The sequence below is a fragment of the Calliopsis andreniformis genome, chromosome 9 (assembly GCF_051401765.1).
Source record: "Calliopsis andreniformis isolate RMS-2024a chromosome 9, iyCalAndr_principal, whole genome shotgun sequence".
Lineage (NCBI taxonomy): Eukaryota > Metazoa > Arthropoda > Insecta > Hymenoptera > Andrenidae > Calliopsis > Calliopsis andreniformis.
In genome coordinates, this window is record NC_135070.1 from 5055776 (window position 1) to 5078294 (window position 22519).

General features: G+C 34.2%; 2 protein-coding genes across 9 annotated transcripts in view; one reads left to right on the plus strand and one right to left on the minus strand.

Moving 5' to 3' along the window:
• Positions 1–14952, minus strand: part of Dsd (attractin-like protein dsd) — a 31751-nt gene extending 16799 nt beyond the window's left edge. For all 3 annotated transcript variants that reach the window (XM_076383970.1, XM_076383971.1, XM_076383969.1), the window contains exon 1: positions 14514–14952. In XM_076383970.1, coding sequence (XP_076240085.1) covers positions 14514–14824 — 311 coding nt within the window. In that variant the 5' untranslated portion in view covers positions 14825–14952. The remainder of the gene's footprint in view (positions 1–14513) is intronic.
• A 2296-nt stretch (positions 14953–17248) lies between these two features.
• Nagk (N-acetylglucosamine kinase) lies at positions 17249–22517 on the plus strand. Of its 6 annotated transcripts, XM_076384110.1 has the most exons (8): positions 17250–17524; positions 17622–17771; positions 18458–18644; positions 20382–20466; positions 20544–20642; positions 21158–21410; positions 21670–21968; positions 22034–22516. In XM_076384110.1, exons 3-8 carry the CDS (start codon positions 18580–18582, stop codon positions 22361–22363), a joined length of 1131 nt encoding a protein of 376 aa, XP_076240225.1. In that variant the 5' UTR covers positions 17250–17524; positions 17622–17771; positions 18458–18579; the 3' UTR covers positions 22364–22516. The 6 variants fall into 6 exon arrangements, with proteins under 6 accessions (XP_076240221.1, XP_076240225.1, XP_076240222.1 ...); XM_076384106.1 differs by lacking the exon at positions 17622–17771 and having other exon boundaries at positions 17249–17531; positions 17958–18644; positions 22034–22517; XM_076384107.1 differs by having other exon boundaries at positions 17250–17771.
• Positions 22518–22519: the final 2 nt, after the last annotated feature.

Below are 22519 nucleotides of genomic sequence, written 5' to 3' on the forward strand. Positions count from 1 at the left end.
ATTACTGTTCCATACTTTCTTAGCCCCACTTATGATACTAGAAATGTGAATCTAGTATGTAGCCTATAAGCTCGTTTGTAGTAACAAGGTGTGAAACTATAGCCAGTAAAGACTTACACTATGTTATCTATTCTTATTGTTAGAGATATGAATACAGTATTTCTTCGTCACAAGTTCATTGCTATAAGCTCTGTACCTTAGAATTATTCAAAGCAAGTGTTACTTGCTGTTAGATTTCTGATCAGTGAATCGCTAATGAAGAAATATAGTAATTTTTAACGTGAACTTACATTATACAACAGAAATTTCTTTCTTTTCTAGATAAAGTACTGTCTTTTTCTGTACTAAAGAACAAGACTAAAAAGGTATTAAGAGATGATCAATATACTCGGTTTAAATCGTGTTTTATAATATTACGATTGCAAAGAATTATTAAATGTAAATCTATGAAATACTAGTTTCCCAGGCAGTTAAGAGTTAAATTATCTTTTAAATCAAACTCTTTATTTTAATGACCTGTTCCACTGAATTATTAATATCTCAACAGTTTGATTCACTTACTATTATCAACATATCATTGTGCATATGATAATTACTTATTAAAATTTAATTCAATCTGAGCATAAATATATGTATACGCATTGTGAAAATTTCAAAATCGATACTTGGGGAAACAAAATCTCTTGTACAGAAATTTAGTCTATATTTTCAAAATATTTTTATAAAAATCTTTCCTTGAAGCTTCAAGTACTTAAAAATATCCACAGACTGTACACGATAGTTTATAGACCTCCATATAAGAATTACTATCCTATCTCAACTTTTATACTTTAATACCTCTACACGAACAATTTCAACGGATCTCTGGATTAAACTGAAGTCTTAGCGACCTAATGGTACATTATCAGTACCATAATACGATATGATAGAAGCACTAAAATAGCGTTATAAAAATTGATTAAGATTAAAATACAAACATTTACAGCTTTTCATTAATCCCCTTAATTTATCTATAGATGTTTTTTATACCAAGTATATAATATTAATCCTCCGCGACTGGTAAATGGTGGATCACTCGTGACTCATCTGTCGTCTCATTTGCAATACTCATGCCATTATTAAAAACAAACAACACTCCTCACAAATTGCATCGAATTATAACAATAAAAATCTTTCCTTTCAGATTTAAAAAAAACTTCCTTTTGGTTTTGTGCATGTTTGTTTCTAATATTTGTAATGTATTTTTTGTTCTTAATAGTAAGTTTAAAATACAAAACAATTTTCTAAAGGTCAGAATTGACTTGGTACTCGATTCTGATGCAATTGTTTAGTTACCTAATTTTGCCGCAAAAATTAAGTTAGCATAAATGCTATGATCTCCATCAAACCAGTTAAAGATTAGTGTATCTTGTTCGAATCCTATTTAAGCTACTTAGCAACCATCTTAAAAGCTAAAAGAGACAACTTCCCGAAGCCTAAAAATTGCTTCAGAATACATTTCATCCTGAACTTCAAATATCACTCGGCTAATGGCCCTCTTTACGCAGGAAAAAATACCAAAGGTCGTGTACAGCTCTGTCCAAGATTAAACACAGGAAAACTCTTCTTCGATCGATCGCTCCATCCCGTCGAGGAACGAGTATTAAATCAGCCTTTTTAATCAAACAATTTTGTAATTTTATTTGACCGCTGCGACGCTTGCATAAAATATGTGCAAATTTTTATTTAGATAAAAATGTTGAAGTTCAAATAAAAGATAGTAAATTTTTATTCGTTATTTGTCGAATAAAGATAACTCCGATTAGATAATTTAATTATGATAATTAGGGTTATCTTTAGTGAAAACGTTATGGATGAATGGATTTATTCGACAAATAAAGATATTTTTATTATTCGAAGAGCGTTTCATTCAACAATTTGAGAAAAAGATAATGAATAAGCGTCGATTAAAATATCCCAATGTCCCAGTGTTGGAATAAAGGAGGGTCTACACTGCATGGTATATGACAATGTCATATAACTTTTTAAAAACAGGAAAGAGAGATGTTATACATGTGCAAAGAAAAAAGATGTATGTATAATATCTCTTTTTCCTATTTTCTAAAAAACTATATAACTTTGTTATATAATATACAGTGTGAACCTACACCTTTACTCTGAGACAACTCTAGGACTACTTTCGTACTACTTTAAGACAACTCTGGAACAACTCTGGAACAACTCTGGGACAACTCTGAGATAAATCTCAGACAAATCTCAGTCAACTCTGAGACAACTCTGAGACCCTTCCGAAACAACTCTGAGACAACTCTAGACTCAATTCTGAAACACTGGGATAACTTTGGGACACACTGGGTTATCTATGGAACTATTTTGGGATCATTTTAGGACCATTTTGGGGCTATTTTCGGACACTTTATTTGACGATTATTCAAAAATCTTATTCGACACTTTAGACGAAACACTCTTCGAATAAAAAAAGTATCTTTGCTCACCGAGTAAATCTCTTCATTCATAGCGCTTGGAACAAACATAACTCGCGTTATTAAAACCTTCGAATAACAAAGATAAAACACCTTTTAGTCGAATCGTTAGTTAAACAACTTTTTATCTATGCAATGCCTATCTCTAGCTCGCACCCACTGTCGTCCTCCGCAGGCGTCTATTATATAAAGTTTCAGTCTCTTCATAATTCAATGATAGGATAAAATGGATAAATGCGAGGCTCGGTCGGGAAACCGACACAGTGCCACCGATTGCGCGTTTCAAGGAATAACGATCGACAGGGAAGACGGACAAGTTCGCTAATTTTCGCACGGAGGAAATTCAGCCTGTCGATTTCCAGAACAGCCGCCTTGCTGGCGGAGGCAAACGCAAACGAAGAATTCGTAACGAGTCCCAGGGCCAGAATTCTACCGGTTCCCGGGCCGGTTTTTGTCCAGCCAGTAGCTCCATGTCGATTAAACGTCTGGATCGAACGATCGAGACGATCCTCCACGCGAAAATTCTAGCTCCGAAGACGCGTCATCGACAGAGTTGACAAGACAGTTTTTCGTCGAGTCGATTCGATGTTTGGCACACGAGCGAACGGCGATTCGTTCGTGAACGAAGGGAAGGTAACTTTATGGACGAGGTGACATTTAGAACGCTTTCCAATTTCCTGATTGTGAGATCGGATAGCGTGCTCTGCAACAACCATGGATCCATACAGTCCAGTGATTTGCGAATTCCTGTTCCAACTCGCGCAGAATGATAGGAAAATGAAAATTAGTCGTGGAACGATGGCGAGAGTTTATTGGATGAGTGGTAGATATCGCGCATGTATAATAAAAGTGACCTAACTCAAAAAAGTATGGTTTAGAGGGGAAGCAAAAAACTATTTACGAGTTTAGGAGAAAATTATTTATTCAGTACGTAATTAACATGAAGAATAGTTTTACTTAATGAAAGTTATCTTACTTAAATAATTAGTTCAAAAAATAGTTATGTGTTATTTGCATTAAATTATCTTCTTGTTATTATTTAAATAATTTCTAGTTTACATTTGAAGAGTTGTTTGAATAAATTCTATAATTTTGATCTCTAAATAGTAAACTTTTTATAATGAATAGGGGTGCATTTAAAAAACTAATTTATAGCTAATTTAAAAATCACGCTTTTTGAGTTGTGTCACTTTTGAAGTAGATGTACGATATGTCACTATGTACTGTAAGACTACTCTTCGTTTAGTAGTCCTAGGGAACAAAGTGGGAATATGGACCACCATTTTTGTTTTGAAGAAAACGCATACTAGAAATTTAAAAACTGCATGAACCAAAGATAAAAATGATAGTCCATAGATCTGAGATAACGTATCAGTAGCCCTTCAATCTCAAAATTCAACTACCTTCAAGCTACGTTAGTTTTACAAAATTGGTTTTAGAAATTGGGGTGGTAATAAGACATTCATCTATATCACTTTTTTCCATTGTTTTTAAGCATACAATCAACCCCCGAAGTGTGCCCCAAATGAAACACCCTGTATTTGCAGTAAGCGAAGACCTAGCGTTGGGAACATATGTACGTTTTATGATCCTGCTACCTTGGTGTTCCCCTTTTCCCGTGTCAATGTTTCTCGACCTATGGGTCACGAAATAGGGTAATTCCATGAGAGACGACTCTGCGGGTGAGATGAGTCAATCTTAAATTGTATCAATATACTCGAATATTACGCCATATATTGTGATGTTAGTTAATACTGATTACAAGTCATCGTTCCTTCTGTTTGTTTAACATTGAGAAATTAAATAAGTTATTTGTAATACAATAATTGACTACTCCTGAACATTTTCTGCATGTTCTATCATTTTTAATTTACTAACGTTTTAGTAAAAAATAATGGCTTTACCCGAATGCAGTGCATGAATACAATATTTAGAGACTATATTTCAATTGTTATAATGAGATATGGCTGATACCATTATGCGATAAACTATGTTAATTAATAGAATAACAAAAGAGTCATCTCACTCGGACCATTTAACAGTTTGCATATATTGCAACTTCTTTTTTTTTTCTTCAATCAAAACTTACTTTTTATTTGTACACGTACATTCTAATTCTACATGTAGTGTCTTTTAGAAATATATTTTTGTAACTGCAATAGTTGTAGTTGTTATGTAATGGCACACTAAAAAAAACGAATCATCTCACTCGAAATTACCCTAACAGTTGCTACCACATATCAAAGCAAAGGACCAGTAAAACCACTTTGGCCGTATTCAAGAATAGTTTCATCACAGACTTCATTCGAGACTCGTAAGTCTTGCATTTTTCAATCATTAAAAGTTAAATAATAAAAGATGAAATTGGAGTATTTATTGTAAATGAAATTCGTCTAAACCATGCTCAGTAAAAATATGCTAAATGATACTTTTCACACGTAGAAGTTATTCTTAAACATAATTTTACTCATTTATATACAGGATATCCCATTTGAAGTTTCGCATGCAATTACCTCCTAAACTATAACTCGTTTTAAAAAATATTTCAAATAAATTTTACTTTATTTCGGCGAAAGAAAATGGCGCGGGAGGCTTCTTATGATGGTCACGAATTTTATCTAGATGGACGTACTTCCGTTGTATATTATACAGGGTGTCCAAGAAGGATGGGACCAAACTTATACTACGTGTTGCTGAGGTCAAATAGATGAAAAAAGTTCATATAAACTTATATTCGAAAATCTTTATTAAAAAGATTTAAGTTTTTAAAGGTATTTATAATTTATTGTATGATTTAATATATGGGAATGTATTCAAAATGCATTTACTATTATTTCCAATATAGTTGAAATACTTGAAAGAGGTCAGCAATGACTGATTCGACGAATGGAAGCCTGCATTCTTGTAGAGAGAGAGGAATTTTCGAACATTTCCTATAACTGCCATAATAAATCATAAACCACAAGCTTATATCTTTTCAATAAAGCATTTTCAGACATAAGCTTATATGAATTTTTTTTAGTCTTAACCTTTTTGGATACCCTGTATATACAGGGTATAGAGTATACATACAAATACTGTACAGATATAAATATATTTAGTGATTCTAATCCACCAGATTTTCCAGATTTTCAAAAAGTTTCAATTTATCTAAAATTAAGTCCACAGAATGAAATCTGTATTTTTAACAGAAGAAGATCCAATTAAAGAGATCTTTATCTTCAAAAACGAAGAACATAGTAAAGTCCAAATCCATAACACAAAATTGAAATTCAAAACTTCCAACAGCTCCAAAATGATTTTGATCTTCAACAGGAATTACAGATATAAGTCACTATTTTTATACGTAAAGCACGGTAAAACGTTGATGATAGAACAAATTATAGACTTTGTTAATTAGAATCTTGCAACTCATTACTAACAATGAGCTTGCGAAGTTAAGATTAGTAGTTAAGAGTTCTAAGGCTAAGTAATGCGTTGTCAACCTGATCTTATCTCGTCAAAGCTAAAACTAGAGGAAAGTACTTGAAACAAATGATAGAAACGCTGATAACTTTATAGCGAATAATTATTATCTTTCAAGAAGATATGATATTTTGAAGAAGATTCTGAATCAAAAACGAAAATTGGAAAATGACTGTTTTATTGAAAGGTTTTCTTTTTTACCTAACACCAATTGTACATAATTTATTGTTAGTAAAATAATTCAAAGTAATCGATTTGTCTTTCTGTAGAAATAAAATTACTATGCTATGATTAGTTCGAATATTCTAAATTTTACTATATTAATTGCAAACATATTGTAAATCACAAGTAATCAAAGTAATAAATTACACAGATACTCTCCATCAATTCTATGTCAATACATATGTCATTTCAATTAATCGTGTCTAAAATTATTGAATGCCTATACTTAACACTTTCAGATAATAATAATGGCTGTTATCCTATCATTTCACAAAAGTCAGATCTCTTGTAATTATATTCGGTTCAAAGATAGTCAATTAAATTTGTAATAGACTTGGTAATACAAATATTTTTAAACCTGAAGTATTAATAATTCAATAGAATTGAGAGAACGTTTTTGGAAGGCCAATATTTAATGGGAACATGGGATATTTATAGGTGTATCAGAAACTGTCCAAGACAAAATTAAATTTTCTGGAGTCGCATATTTTGTTCTTATATTCTTATGCAGGATAAAAAAACAAAATCAATAATCTATTCTATAATACACAGTTTGAAGGAAATTAATATTTTCACATGAAAATAAAAAGATCATAAAATAACTTTAAACTTCAAACAAAATACTACTGCCATAGTGATCGCAAGAATTCTTTTCTTTAAAAAAATATTTCCAGGCGAAAATATTACGAGATCCGGTAATAGTAATGATCGATTGTTAAATGGGTCATTTATTGTGAAAGTAGTCTTAATTTATTTTTAGAAAAAAGTTAAGAAAATAAATAATTGTCATTTAAAATTTAGTGTGCATTCTATATTTATAAACAACTTACAGTTTATATTTCAAAATATTTATACATTCTAATCGACTAAACATTCATTAGTAAATGGTGCTGCATAATCATTTATGTATTTTGAAAATGGCACAAATGGATAGTAGCTCTAGATAAGCTACTCTGAAGGTTAGAGAAAAGAATCTAACCTACTTTACACAGACACATTTTAGATCGATGTTAAAATGTTAGACCCGTTACATGCGAAAAATATAAGAATATGATGCAGTTATAAGCATAATATAATGTAACATAATTTAATAATATATACATATTGACATATAAACGATCAAACTTCAATGATTTTTATAATTCATTTTTATATAAATATATACAAGTGCTATATTAATCAAAATCATCAACTAACACTCTATTAAATCAGGACCAACAAAAAGTTAATCTTCCAACAGCGAAGATTCATCAGCAGATCCAATTTAAATAGTACACTCTGTATATAATACACAGTATTTATCACCGCTCTAGAATTAATTTTTAACTTAATAGAAATGAATAAGACATACAAGGGATATACAAATAATTTGAATAACTGAAGAACAGATTACAGAAGAGGAACTGCACTGGTTCTAATCGAAGCGTTATCGGTTTTAACGTCTCAATGAGTCGAATGGATACACTGGATGCACTGTTTCAGGTATGTAGCTACGTACACGCGTAACAACGCAGAACACGTCGGAAAACAAGTCGACGTGGGTGATTCTTCGTGCGGAAACAAGAGGAGGAAGAAGGAGGAGGTCCCTGAACAACGGGGAAACAAAGTTCCATCGGCGTTCACAATGAAAAAACGATGCTCGCCGTAAAACGCATACGCACGACAGATAACGATGCCATGCTACCGTGAGCGATAATGTTTCGCGGTTGACTGGAATAATTTCGTTCGACGAAATTGCGTTTCGAGGAAACGAACAAATCTGCACTGAAACCTACGCTGAAATTTGAACGCCCGTGAAGAGATGAAATCTATGAAAATGATGTCCCTTAACCGATTAAGATCCAAAGTTACGTAAACGATATTGAAAAACAAAAATCTATGCATTCTAATACCTTATACATTTTATACATTATTTTGTGAAGCAATGGCATAGTTAGGGACTACCTAGCCCTTCTCCAGAAATCTTCTGAGCCTTTCATCTCATTATGTTCTTCATATTACTTAAGCACATTATTTACGTTATGATCGCTATAAAAATGAAATGTAGGTTCAAACAAAAAATTATCATTAAGTTACTAGTTAATAAGGAAGCCATTAAAGTACAGAGAAAGAAATAAAGCAAAAAAACACATTTACTTCTTATTTGAAAAATAGTTATATTACGAATATGATGAATACTGTATGAAAATATAAAAACACGGTATGAAAATATAAAAACACGGTATATACAAATATATTTATTCTTATTTTGTCTAAACTACCATTTTATGCGTGGTGTATTGACCTTTAAAGTAATATTGCAATATAATTTTGTGGTATCTTTTTTTCATATAGTTACAAGATCAAATTTTTTCATATATCTCTCAAACAGTTTAAAGGTGTATTAAAAATGGAATAAAGGGTTATTTGCTATTTAAAATGTCACTCGATAAATAGTGAGTCCCCTGTTCGCCTTGGACCCTTATGTACTGCACACAACTGTCCCCCTATAGCTACGCCACTGTTGTTGAGACAAAAAAACATTTGATAGTAATATATACTATACAAACGCCCACTAAATGAAAGAAATCCACAAAAGAAAATCTATGGCTTGCAAATAACTACTGCAGTGTTATAAATACTTCAATTTTTTCAATTTCCAAAACACTGTAAAATCTGGATCAAAAAAGAAAAACAGTAATGAAAAAAATACTAAGCTGGCTTTGGGATTTTATTTCATAACAGTAACATGAAGAAACAGAATTCAATGATGAAAATACATTTTAAAAAATAGCGAACGAAATACGTATTGCATTTCTCCAAACAGAGAGTAAAAACAGGCAGCTCAAAATAGAGAATATTATTTACTTAAACAGAATTTATCGATCAATAACAGCAATGCTTGCAAAGATATAATTTATGAGAAAATGAGTTTTCGTGCGCTGTTGATGTGTTACTCGAGTGTAAATATAGGTACCGTAGTTTGATATTTTAAGGTTAGGTTATAAGCCATAAAATATACATGTATTATACATATGTACATATTTCATAAATACTGAATACTGATTACTAGGTTTCATACCGAATATTCATATTTCACATTACTATTTAATATTAATACTTATCATATGTGTAGGTTATGTCATTGATCATATAAAACTTCTTTGGTAAACTACTCGAAATAGAAAATGATCTACTGAAGTAGAGTATATCGATTAATAAAACTCTACTGTTCGTTATTAATAAAATATTTTTTTCAGAAAATAAGGTAATCTAAGGTTTCTTATGCTTATTATAATATGTTAGCGCAAATTTCTTTTAGCAACCTTACTATTAATATTGTAAAATTATATTAACGTACGCCACGTATATTAAAGTGTTGAGAAAAAAGTTAGTGTATAAAGCAAATCGAATATTTTCCCAAAAATCTCTCAAAATAGAAACCATAGAAACCATAGAAACTATAAATCATAACCCTTCAAAAGCATTAACAGTATTCAGTAAAAAAGTTACTTACATAAACTATGTACTAAATTTTCCATTATTTCAAACCAAACTTATTCGTCAATAACATGAATCAACAATATGTATATTCGAATAACATACTTGTAAAATAAATATTCAATAAGTATACAAACTGTCCATCACTCATCCTTTAAAACAGGAATCAGCTACTAAATTTACATTTTCAATAAAAAGAAGACTTTGCAGTATGCCCACGAATTCAACTGTGCGAATAGCTAGAGTAAACTGTCAAAGTTCCCGCGAATGCTCATTAACTCAAGATGAAAACGAACCGATCAGCTCAAAGAGCGACTACCCCAGAATCTAATTAATATTAATCCTATATTAAAGATCCACGAGAACAGAGCTTAACACGATCCTCGTTTATCAATTCATTTATCTGAATGCACAGAACGAAATTATAGATTACAGCCGAGGAAGTGTGAATGGCGTCACAGCCAACAGACACTATCGTTAATAGCAAATAGTATCACAGTCGATTAATAACGGCCTATCAGTGGTTGGTAATAGATTAAGCGATAAAAGATTACACTGAACAATTCCCACGATCCAAAACGATCGAAAGCGGTAATCTAAACAGCACATACATAGCTACTGGCCACCAAGCCATAGTTCCACATACCACGTAGAGCGGAATGGGAATGAATACGTAAAACTTGGAGAAAATAGACGCCATTGGGAGAACGGCGCTTTGATCGTTCATTAGACCGCTTAATAATGGGCTCTCGACCAGCTGCACAGGTGCGAAACGCAGGCGAACGAAAACACGCGTTCCTGGCTTCATAATTAGCACAGCTCAAACTGGAACATGTCAGGGCGGGGAGGAGACGCAGTGACTAACGAACCAACATTGTCGCGCCACCGCTCATTGACCACCACACCCCGCTGATGGATCGTATTTACATTTCAGATGAGCAATGCTACGCGAAAGCCTAGCTGCACCGCCTGTAAGGAGGGATCTCTGCGCCGCGTGCACTCTCAACGAAATCGTCGATTAATCACTGGATGAAACCATCCTGATAAATTCTGAAACTTACAATACAATCGGCTGAAAAATATCTTTCGTTCTGATATGAATGTACTGACAGTAACAAAGATCATTCAGGGGCTGCAGTCGGTCAAAGTAACAATGCATTTGCGTTAATCCGAGGGATTTGTTAAATATAGGTGGTCCAGAAATAATCATAGCGTTGGTTGTAAAATTAATCGAATGGAAAAATGAACATGTCTGGGGCACTAGGCAAGTAAAGAGACAGGAATATTGGAAGACGAGGGCTTCAACCTTCTGCACGATCATGATCAATTGTTAGGGGAGAGGAGGTGGTAATATGGAAGCCGAATTTGTTTTTTTTGACGATTTTTCATAAACTAATGCATTAAATGGTTTAAATTTGACTTGAATTTAATTCTCGTACATTTCTCTTATATTTAAGAACTTTAAACAGAAAAGAAAACTTTTACTTGGGAAATTTTAACTTTATTTGGTAAAATGTACTTTTCCATTCGAGTTTTTTGCAGATAATATGGAGCCCTGGTTTTCTTTTGTGGAAGACAAATTTTGTGGAATGAACATATTAATATATCACTGTTGAGAATTGTTTGCAATATGGTTTTGAATACAGAAGATAGTTTGTCTGCTTTATTTGGACCAATTTTCTTTGCATTTATTACTGCAAAGGCTCTAATCGTATAATTTGTATCCCATAATCTTTTATGTTTTACTGGTGGTAATAGGATACATTGGGGCTAACCAAATATGTTTAAAAAATTTTTAAAAAAATCGTTAATCAAATAACGTGGATTAATCGTTAATAGAACAGGATTCTGTATCACCAACAAGCTGATTTAAAATTTTTACAAATAATCACAAAATTTCACAGAACCTCCCGCAATAAACGAATACGCATTCAAACTATCTTCACTTCGCAACAATCGCCAACAGTTCAAGAAATAAAAAGGAACAGTTGCAGAAAAGATTAGAAACTTTTCGATTTCATGAAAATACTTCAACTCTTCTACAAAAGTAAATACGATTGAAATTCATTCGCTTTTATTTCTGTATTATTTTTTCATTCTCCTACAAACATATTCCTTTGTTATAACACAAGTGGTAGTGCAATACTTATTTCATTGGGGAATTCCATATTACCTCCGTTTCCTCTATGTATTTATATTAGAGTGCTTATCCACACGAAGCTTTAATTTACTACGCTATATTTCTGGACAAACTGTATAACCTTATTTTAAAAGCGTGTATTGTGTACCTATTTTATACCACTGTTACCTACATACGACAAATATACCAGTTGTACATACACAACTAACAGGTTAACCCATTTCGCTCCAACAGATACAGGATATGGCGAGTATTATTATTTGAGTTTAAAAGAAGAATCGGACTCTTCAAAAAATCATTAACAAATGCTACTATACTGACAATAATTTCTTACAAAAAATTGCTTTACTATTGCACATGTAGCTATGACAATCCTGCGCATCAGGCTTTTGAATTACTATTATAATAAAAATAAAAAATATAATTAATCTATTTTGACCAATAATTATTATTTAGATTCATAACTGTATGTTTTCTTTCAAAAATGGCTTTTCCCATGAATGCTTACTTTTTACGTTCATTAGGAATCAGCCTCAATGCACGCGTAATTTCGCGATTAAAAGTGCATCTTCCCTTCTCGACTGTTTTGTACTTCGTGGCTGTTTCGCGTTAACGCGGCCCCGGAGGCGCGGTTATTTCCAGCGCCAATTATTCACGAGTACAGGATGAAGATTTGAAACGACGGCGTGTCTCCCGCTGAATCTAGGTTAAGTCTGCGATCGTAAGGACCTTTACTGCTGATCAATTGACATCGTTAAAATAACGCTGTTCAGTGTCTAAAATCGAATTTTTCGAGTATACTAATAATGCGTTCAGTGTTTGTTAGCACGCAGTGGAGGCTGAGTAGATGGATGGACGTTTGGAATTTCCTTGAGGAAACTTCGCTGGTGTGGTAGAGCAAAGAACGTAAAATTAAAAAATACAGTGAAACTATGGAACAAGTGATCCCACAAAAGAAATTTAAATTCGTATTACAGTTAATCGACTTTCAACTCGCACGAGATAATGTTTAACTTTCAAAACCTAAACTCTTATGTTGAGTTTCAGATTTCAGAGTTGTTCCTATAAGAAATCGACTTTTTACCAACTCGAATTCTTTTTAAAGTAATAACCTGAAATTACGACCTAATTGATTTTAAGATCGATTTTAAAATAAAAAGGTAAAGTTTTGTAGTATAATATACTATATTAGTAGAAAGACCAGAATCTTTAGAGATGTAATTCATTGGTATGCGAGAGTTAATAAAAACGAGTATGTAGGCAAAATTTAGCATACAGTTTTGACTCTTACTGTGACTGACCCTTGGAATCAATCGTCACCACATATCGAATACAGAGATTTAATTCCATCTCGAGACAACATACAATTTATCTTTCATTTCTCATTAAGTATGTGTATTTTAAACTCATGTCTTCATACTATAGTGAGTATGTACGTATATTTGACAAAATCATGAAATATGTTGTTCAAGTGAAATCAAATAAAATCATTCATTTTTCATTTAAACACGTTGGACATTATCAGAACCTGACAAAGCCTGAAGAAAGTTTACTACACGAAAACGACTGTAATACACAGAATTTCTAATAACTTCAAAACGAGGAGGGATCTTATTCTGAATTAACGTAAGCCAGGGAAACGTAAGTCAGCGTATTATTGTGCTTCCAGACCCATTGTATATCTATTGTCTCTTATCTGCCGCTCGTAAAACGTCCCAAGCGTGCGAACCCCGATACACAAGGATCGTGAAAATTTCGCGTGATGCGTAAAAACTGAGAGGAGCAACGCTAGGATGTCGTTATCGAATTTGTGTGCGTGCATGCACACAGTAGTTTCGTTTCCCTGAATCGTCGCGACGGTTGAACGCACTTGTGTCCCCGTGTCGTACAGCCTCAGAATACGAAACGCAAGAGGCCTCGTAACCCAACACAACGTTAGCATCGTGTTTCATACCGCGGTTGCTCAACGGCGCCGAGATGCTAACTGTTCTTTCTCTATGCTCCCAGCGCCTACGCGGGCTTCTAGAATAAACATTGCACAACCGCGGCGTTTCGATTTTGAAGCGCGTCAGGACTCGAACTTAGCTCCCATCTCGGGACGAGGAAAGAAGAAAAACAACAGCGAACTACCCTTGACAGTGTGCAGAAGAATCCCTAGTTTCTCCCTTGTCAAGTTTAAAGCCGTCGATCGATCGACGCAAAATCTAATCCCCGACGTCGGAGGCCCTCGTAACAGCGCGGCGTGACCACGTAACCCAGCCGATTCCTGCGGTCACTGTCACCGTTATATTCGCGAAATGTCCCGATTACTCCTCCATCGCGTAGCCTGCTCGCGCCGTGGCAGACAATGACCGATCGTTCCCCTTCCAAAAGGCCGCGCTCGAGACGCGGCACGGGCGAAGCAATTAAATCCGAGAGAGCCGCGCGTACGCACGTTCCGCGCTTCGCCGTTTATTTACGTGCCTCCTCCAGCTAGGGGTGGCGAAAACGTAGGCGAGCTAGATCAAAGTCGACCTAAAAACCGACACCTCTGCACGCACGCTCGCCGAATGTACAGTTAATCGCGCCTCGGACAGAGGTGGCACAGAGATGGCACGGAGGTATCGACGCGTGCGATCCCAGAGGGGCCTTTTCTATCGTCTTCTAATAGGAACGGGGCACGCGGAACGAGAGAGGTGAACGATCATCGGCGCGAGATGTGTACGTATTAGGTGCCGTCTCACCTGACTTTTCCGCCGCAGAATTGGCACGCAGTGCCCTGCCAGCCCTCGTGGCACACGCAGGTGCCATTGACACAGTCCCCGTTGACGCAAGTGTCCGTGTCGCAGGTCGTATCCGTCGTCAGCGAGGACGAGGAGGTGGAGGCGGCCGCGGTTCCATGCACCACCCAGCAGAACAGCGCCGCCCACAGTATCGGCCACCGCACCGCAATTACACCGCACTGATCCCGTACCACTTCACCACGGCACTGCCCTTCTTTCCGACGGTACTTCGATTTATATAGGAACAAAAACATCTGCACGACCTCTGCCATTTTGATGGGCTTCCATGTCAGAGACAATGGCCGACGGCGACCCACCGAGCCAGATACATACGGCCACCTCTGCGTACTCTTCTCGCGTCTCGATGCAACTCGCTCGCTCGCCTCGCTGCGCGCTGACCAAGTCGAGAGTGTGCGGTCGCCACCGCGCGGCTCTCACGGTGTCGCAACCACGGATTAACGGGAGAGCCGCACTTTTAGGTAGATCGTTCACTCGATGACGTTTTGTTGCTCGAGGGTTTCGGAAGATGCCGAAAGGTGGCACTGCTGAGGGAGGTTGCATGGTATTTAGGGATTTTTTGAAAATGGGAAACGCTCTGCTCGCAGAAATAATTTAGATAATTTTAGACTCAAACTTGAATGATTAGATTTTGTAAAGCAAGAAACGTAAAAATGCGTCTGATCAGGATTAACTGGATTTAAGTATACAAAATAATGGCTTTCACAAATCAAAATAAATACATCTTGTTGATTTTTCTAAAAAACTTAGTTATTAAAAACCAATGAGAATATTATTTATTAATATTAATAAATACGAGTACATGACATCTTGGGAATCAGCCTATTTTCTTAGAAAGAGGGGAAAAGATAAAGTTTTTATATTTAATAAAATGTTTCTAAGGAAATATTGATTTATTAATTCATTGCCTGAAATAACCTATTTGAAAATCTTCTAAACTAAATTCAAATCTATTTTATACTACTTCACTCTTAACTCCTTTCTCTATTACGTTCGTGATTCGGTTTAAACTTCGCGCCCCTTGAAGTTACCATTACATGCTGTTACACACCTTCCCCCTTATTGAAAAAAAAGGTGTTTTCATTTGAAATAGCTTTTTAATATTTCTCCACACACGCAGATTGACAAATTGGACTAATACAACTTGCTATACAACAGGTTCGGATTGGCGTACTGGATATGCGTTTGTATGAGTTTCGTTATGTTTATAATACTGTTCAAGTACAGCATTCTCTCGATTGCGGGTATTGTACAGTATTCTCTCGTGGCTCTCTGGAGCTAAACATTAGTGGTACCAAGTCTATCTTCTACACTATCCAGTGTAGGTTTGTCTCTACTAGTGTATCTGGGTTCTATATAGGTGAGACAATACTAATGGACTATTAAAATTTCTTTATTTTTAGTTTCTCATTAATGAAAACTTCACAGACTGATTGGTGAGATTTTTCTGATTAAAATGGTACCAAACACGATATAATTCCGATCATATTTACTTTTTAATAAATGCTAACAATATAATATAATGCACTGCGAAACTTTCCATGATCGCTTTCTGTCCTTCATAGATTCAATTAGAGGTATATACTAAAAGAAGAAATAATACATAAGGAAATCAAAAGCGCGAAAACGTTTCCTCTACACGTTACGGGTTTCATAAACCAATTTTGTACACTTTGAATTGTATTGAGAAAGGCAATATCGACTAAAAACACTTTACTCTTATTTTGCACTAAAATGAGATAGACAATGTTCAAAAATGTCAAAGAATGCAAAAAACTGAATTTTATATTTTTGTGCAGTTAGTGCCTTTCTCCATAGTTGAACAGAATAATTCAGATGATGTAATTTTTTGACGGATTCGGTAATTTTACCTAGCGATCCTAATGGGAATGATTAGGAATATTAAATAATAGAGTAAAAACATAATTGATAGGACGAAATGCAAGATCATTTTAGAGTGTATTGTATAGAAATCGTTCTTTTTTGTTTAATTTAATAAACTAATCACCCTTCTTCGCTTTTCTTTTTTCCAGTATTTTGATTCATTTTGTGTCGCGATATTGATCGATGTATCAGTTTCATACCATCGTTTTGCAAAGCATTAAGCTTTAAAATGAATGCATTCCTTCATAAAATTTGGTTCCAAGTTACTAGAACAATTTTTTCTTAAAAAAGTTGCTTCATCGTTAATGATATCTACATGCATATCTCTTAATTTAATTAAAAAAATTAAAATGTTCAGATATTAAATTTGTTACACATCTATAATTATACTTACGTAATTTAGCAGCTAGAAAGATATTGAATCCTTAAATATTGTAAAGATTATAAATTTTATTCATTTCTGTATGAATACATTTTAAATTTTAATATTAGAAAAATGATTGTTCTATTATCCGAAAATTCCCTTATCGGAACACTTTTATCTATTTATTACCTCAAATACAGTCTACTGTATTCAAATATTCAAATTTTCTCATTTTGAGATATTTAAATAATATATAGAAGGCATATATTTCAAATCAAATATATGTAATATATCGATTTGAATTTTTGAATTTACCGCGCCCATTTCTGTTTTCATTACTAGATGGCAGCAAAATATACTTTCATTTTCCAATCTACATTGTTACAAATTGATATCTGATTCATGCCCGATCGCTAAATCCCCGCTTTCCTTTCTGACACTTGGCAAAATCCTGTTTAAGGCCTAATTCACATTATAAATCAGCCAGTTGTCAATCATCAAAATTTTCTCCCATTGAGTTTAAATAATAACCTGTTATCAGTGAGCAAAGGGTGCAACCTGAACAACACTGTTTACATAAAACCCATCGAAAAAAGTGTCGATTGTTGGCAACCAGTTGTCAGTCAGAGGGATAGTGTGAATCTACCTGAAGTTGATGCTATCTTCTGCTTGCATTCAGCGTGAAAGGTTCAACGACTAACAACAAGTAAGCAGTAAGTAGCAGTAACGAAGGCAACTTCGCACAGTGAGGCAGTATCGTCTTTTGTGATTCTGTAAGCTGTGACAGCCACTGCACCTTTCAGGTAACACATCCGTTATTCCGTGAGTTTGCCGGAATTTTTTGCACCATAGCATGTGGAGTCACACTCCACGAATCACATCGTAACACATAAATTAATTAATAATTAAATGATACTTTAATTCAAGATGCGAGAACCGTTAACAATTTTATTGTAAGTTAATGCACAGATTTCGTTTGCACAAAAAATTGAATTTTGAATACTATGCATCACGTCGTTTATGCGTTATTTATTAAGGGATTTATTATATTTCGAATATTTTTATATACCTTCGTCCTTTGTATACCTTTACAGTGATGTCTCATTAATTGCGATTAGTTCAGAACCTTATCGTTGCAGCTATCAGGGAGAAGGATTTTCAGAGAAGTTAACGGAGAACACAATGCGAAGAAATACGATATGAACTAGATTCTTACACAATTATTCCCTCTGCGAAGTGAGTTCTAAGTACTGATGTAAACATACAATCGCAGATATTAAGGCAAAAATCGTCGCAGTTAAAGAGACATTGCCATATGTTGAAAATTATCTTTCTAAGTAGATTGTCGCCTCTTCCTGAAACAAAAATGTACGCTTACATTTCGCGATATCGTAAGTCAGTTAAGGCAACTGCTACTTCCTATTTCTGTTTTTATCAGTTATTTCTGGCGATGAAAACTTTTTACATATTCAGTGCTTAAATATAATAATAAGTTTGAAGTGATTACTCTTGCGCGTCATCTTCATACGGTGTCGACTGGTCATGCGTAGCTGCGTACCTAGATCCCATACCTAAATCCTTGCATCCCTTAGACAACAAGAAAGATTTGAAGAACAGAAACAAATTTAAAAAATGGCAGGGAAGAAAGGCAAAGGCAAACGCAAACAAAAGGGAAAGCAGCGTGTCGATGAGTATCAGCTTCGTAGAGACTTGAGGGAACAGGCACGTAGAAGTTACCTAGCGGACCTTGAGGAGCAGGCTATGATGCCGAAGAAGGTGGATTTGTCGCAGTATGCGGAGCAGATCAGAATCGGTGGTATCGAAGGGTGCGTAATTAAAAATTACTCGATAAAATTGAATTTAAACGTTTACTTTAATTCTTTAATGCTTTGAATTTAAATGTTTGTACATAACTTTGCGTAAATCTTATGGAAGTGATCATCAACTGTATTGTTCGATATTGGAATCAGAATGCAGTCTCTTATCGTAACCATAAACGCATGCATTTTTTATTAATGCGTGTCGATAAGATCAGATTTGTCGTTTTATGTCGAGTGCACAATTCTACGCGTTCTATTCGTCATTTCTAATTTATGCGAAGAATGTCGCATCGACTTCTGCATTCGTGTGAAGCTTCAATTGATTCTTGTCCCTTTAGTCCCTTCAATTGTGAGGTATCATTTCAGAATAACTGGAAAAGAAGGTTTATGAAATCGTGAACAAATATTTTCAAATATTAAATTTATGATGTAGAAGTTGACGGTTAAAGTTGCTCAGTTGATAAGGTAACTGAGTTTGGATTTGAATATAACAATTGGAATACCTGTTATTATTCTTTCTTTCATAATGTTTAGAATTAGAATTCGTGTTTTATTATTTCGAATCTTAGAATTCCTTGTGAATAAAAATAATTACATTTTATGGACTGTTTGAATTGTTATATGTATAAACATTCTTTTTTCTTAATTCAATGGTTAGATAAATATGTTAAATGGTATCATAAATATTGAAAAATACTTGATTGAAAGGCCTTTAAAAACGATCTAATTGATACAACATTATCACAATTAAGTACTAGATTTATGCTTATCAGAACACTGCCACACAAGATAACAAATTTAAAGAAATATGAATACATTTATCAAAATTTATCGAAATCAGTAAAAACGTAATATTTTGTCCAGACGTATTGTTTTTTGTTATTTTAATCAAATTTCTACGAATGTCCTCGCCTTCATGTCGTTATCGTTATCACTAGATATTTCTTTATGTAAATACGGATATTTGCAAACTATCTTATGCACGGTATCATCAAAAGTAAGATAAAAATAAATACGTCTGCAGCTTGTCTATTTTTATACTATAGCAATATTGCACTTCCCTGCGTGTGTATATAAATGTAAATCGAAAAATTGTTAACAATTTAAACATAAAATGTTTTATTTAATACGCGTATTCGGTATTTCAACTAATTGGATACCATTACATGCATAATTTTATTCGATTTATTTTATAATCTAGCTTCTACGTGCACAAAATAAATGCAATTCATGGTCTACTTCGACTGTAATTACCTTAACTGATTCTAACAGGTCATGTATGCTTTCTTGTTTTAACTTCCAAGTATTACGTTCTACATATACTGTGTACAAGAGGTCGGCAAACTTATTTTTATGTAAAAGATCAGATATTAGATATTTTTAGATTCTCCAGGTCACAAGGTAAGATTGAGATAATTATGTTGGTACATACTTAAAATATGAACAATTTCTCCACAAATCCCTTATTGACGAAATTAAAATAGGTACATTCATAAGTGCAACCATTTGTAATACCTCTTTACTAATGAGATACATAGAATAGATAAACAGAAATAGAAAATGAGGTAAATTGAATTCTGTTTTTTAATAATTTTTTAAAACTAAAAATACTTCTCAACTTACACGTAGTTTGCCGACCCTTGCTGTAAACTATTACAATTAATAGTGTAGTATGACCAGAGGTACGATACATACTTGTATAACCGGTTAACGTCGTATTATTATAATATAAATCATTTACAGCGGCGCTACTCGGTCCACTTTGATAATTATAGATGGGAAAGGAAAAACGTTAACAGAAGTAAAAGGACCCGAAACCAATCACTGGGTAATTATACAGTGTTAGAAACAATGATCTTTATTGTTTCATCCAGTTTGCTAACACATGTTCATTTTTGTGTTTAGAATCTTGGAATGTTGGAAACTACTGCGAGGATCAATGCTATGGTACAGAGAGGGAAGGCAGCTTTAGAGATACCTGAATCAGTCCCTTTAGATTGCTTAGTAAGTAATGACTGTAAAAGATCACTTATCTAGAATTTCACTGAACTGGGTGATTAATTTGTTCGTGTAGTTATCATTGATAAAATTAAGGAGGGAAACCACAGTGATTGATTAAAAAGAATCAAAATTTTCTTCAAGGTTCTACCGTTTTATAACGAATTTTTCTTTTTTCAAATCTATATGTGCAACTAGAGCTACTGTCTTATAGCTTAAGAAAATAGAATTATTTCTCTTTTGAGAACTTGCAGTGAAAAGCTACATGTCTGCCTGTTTTCAACCACTTTTTGAAGAGTTTTTACGCACGTTTCTACTATGACTGAAATAATTAATATTTTTTTATGAAATTTGTATAAGAAGTAGCTCAAGAAATGTACTTTATTAAAGCATTAAAGATTTTTCAGAAAAAACTTTAAATTTTTCCGCAAAAAATTCTTCAAAATGGTTTTTCTATTTTTAGCTGTCACAGTAGTTTTCTTCCTTAAGTGAATTCTTTTTCATTACCTTTTAATGTTCAGGGTCTTAGTTTGAGCGGTTGCGAGGAAGAAAGCACCAGTCGTCTTCTCGAGGACACATTACGAAAAAATTATCCTGACATAGCTAAGGAGTATGTAGTCAGTTCAGACACTCTAGGCAGCATCAGGACTGGTTTGGAGAGTGGCGGAATCATTTTAATCGCTGGCACCGGAAGCAATGCGTTGTTGATCAATCCCGATGGTCAAACTATTGGCTGTGGAGGCTGGGGACACATACTTGGAGACGAAGGCAGTGGTATATATAGACAAAATTATATAAGAGCGATTCAAAAGTGCTGTTAGGAACATGTGGTATGTACCAACAGAAATATGTACATACTAAGTGTACCAAGAGAAGTCCCCTGGAATGCATTAAGGAATATGCTTTCTAGGGGACTTCTCATGAGACACTAATGGTACATTCTACGTTTTAAAACTGAAAAGTATGTTAGGTAGTTGAAATAATTGTATAAAGACTTGCGGCGCAATTTTTGAATTTTGAATCTAATTTCCAGCGTACTGGATTGCCCACCGAGCCTGTAAATACGTTTTCGATGATATTGACGGTTTGGTCCAAGCTCCACAACCAATACACTATGTTTGGCCAGCTATAAGAAATTACTTTAATGTAACAGATAGGCAAGGAATGCTGCCACATATCTATGGTAATTTTAATAAAAAATCGTTCGCCAGCTTCGCTATAGAGGTTGCGATCGGTTGCGAGAAAGGAGACCCATTGTCCTTGCATATTTTAAGAGAAAGTGGAATACTTCTTGCAAAACATGTCGTGGCTCTTATGAAGAAAGCTCATAGTGTAAGCACCTTGCTTTGACTTTAAATAATTGATGGAATATGATTAAAAAATTGCATCTCTTACAGGATATCAAGCTAAGTCGTGGCGGCCTAAACGTCATCTGTGTAGGATCGGTTTGGAAATCGTGGAAATTTATGCAGGATGGTTTCGTTGAGGAGATTCATAATTCTCGTATTCTGGATGAACTAAGTTTACTACGTTTAACAAAACCAGCAGCGGTGGGTGCCTGTTACCTCGCCGCCGAGAAAATCGATTGCATATTTGATAAACCTTACGACAAGAATGTCGAGATATTCTATCATTATAAACGTGATAATTATGTAAAGCCAGAAAGTTCGATAGAATCGAAAATAGTCTTAGTTCCTTGCAGTAATAAGACCGCGGAAGAAAATTAAAATGTTAAATAAAAAAGAGAAGGAAAATATTATATAAATAAGGTACAAACAGTAAAGACTATAATGAGAATACACTTTGTACAGTTTTTATACAAATCTAAAAAAGATGATATTTATGTATATACAAATGCGCAGAAATTCAAAGCAATAAAACTA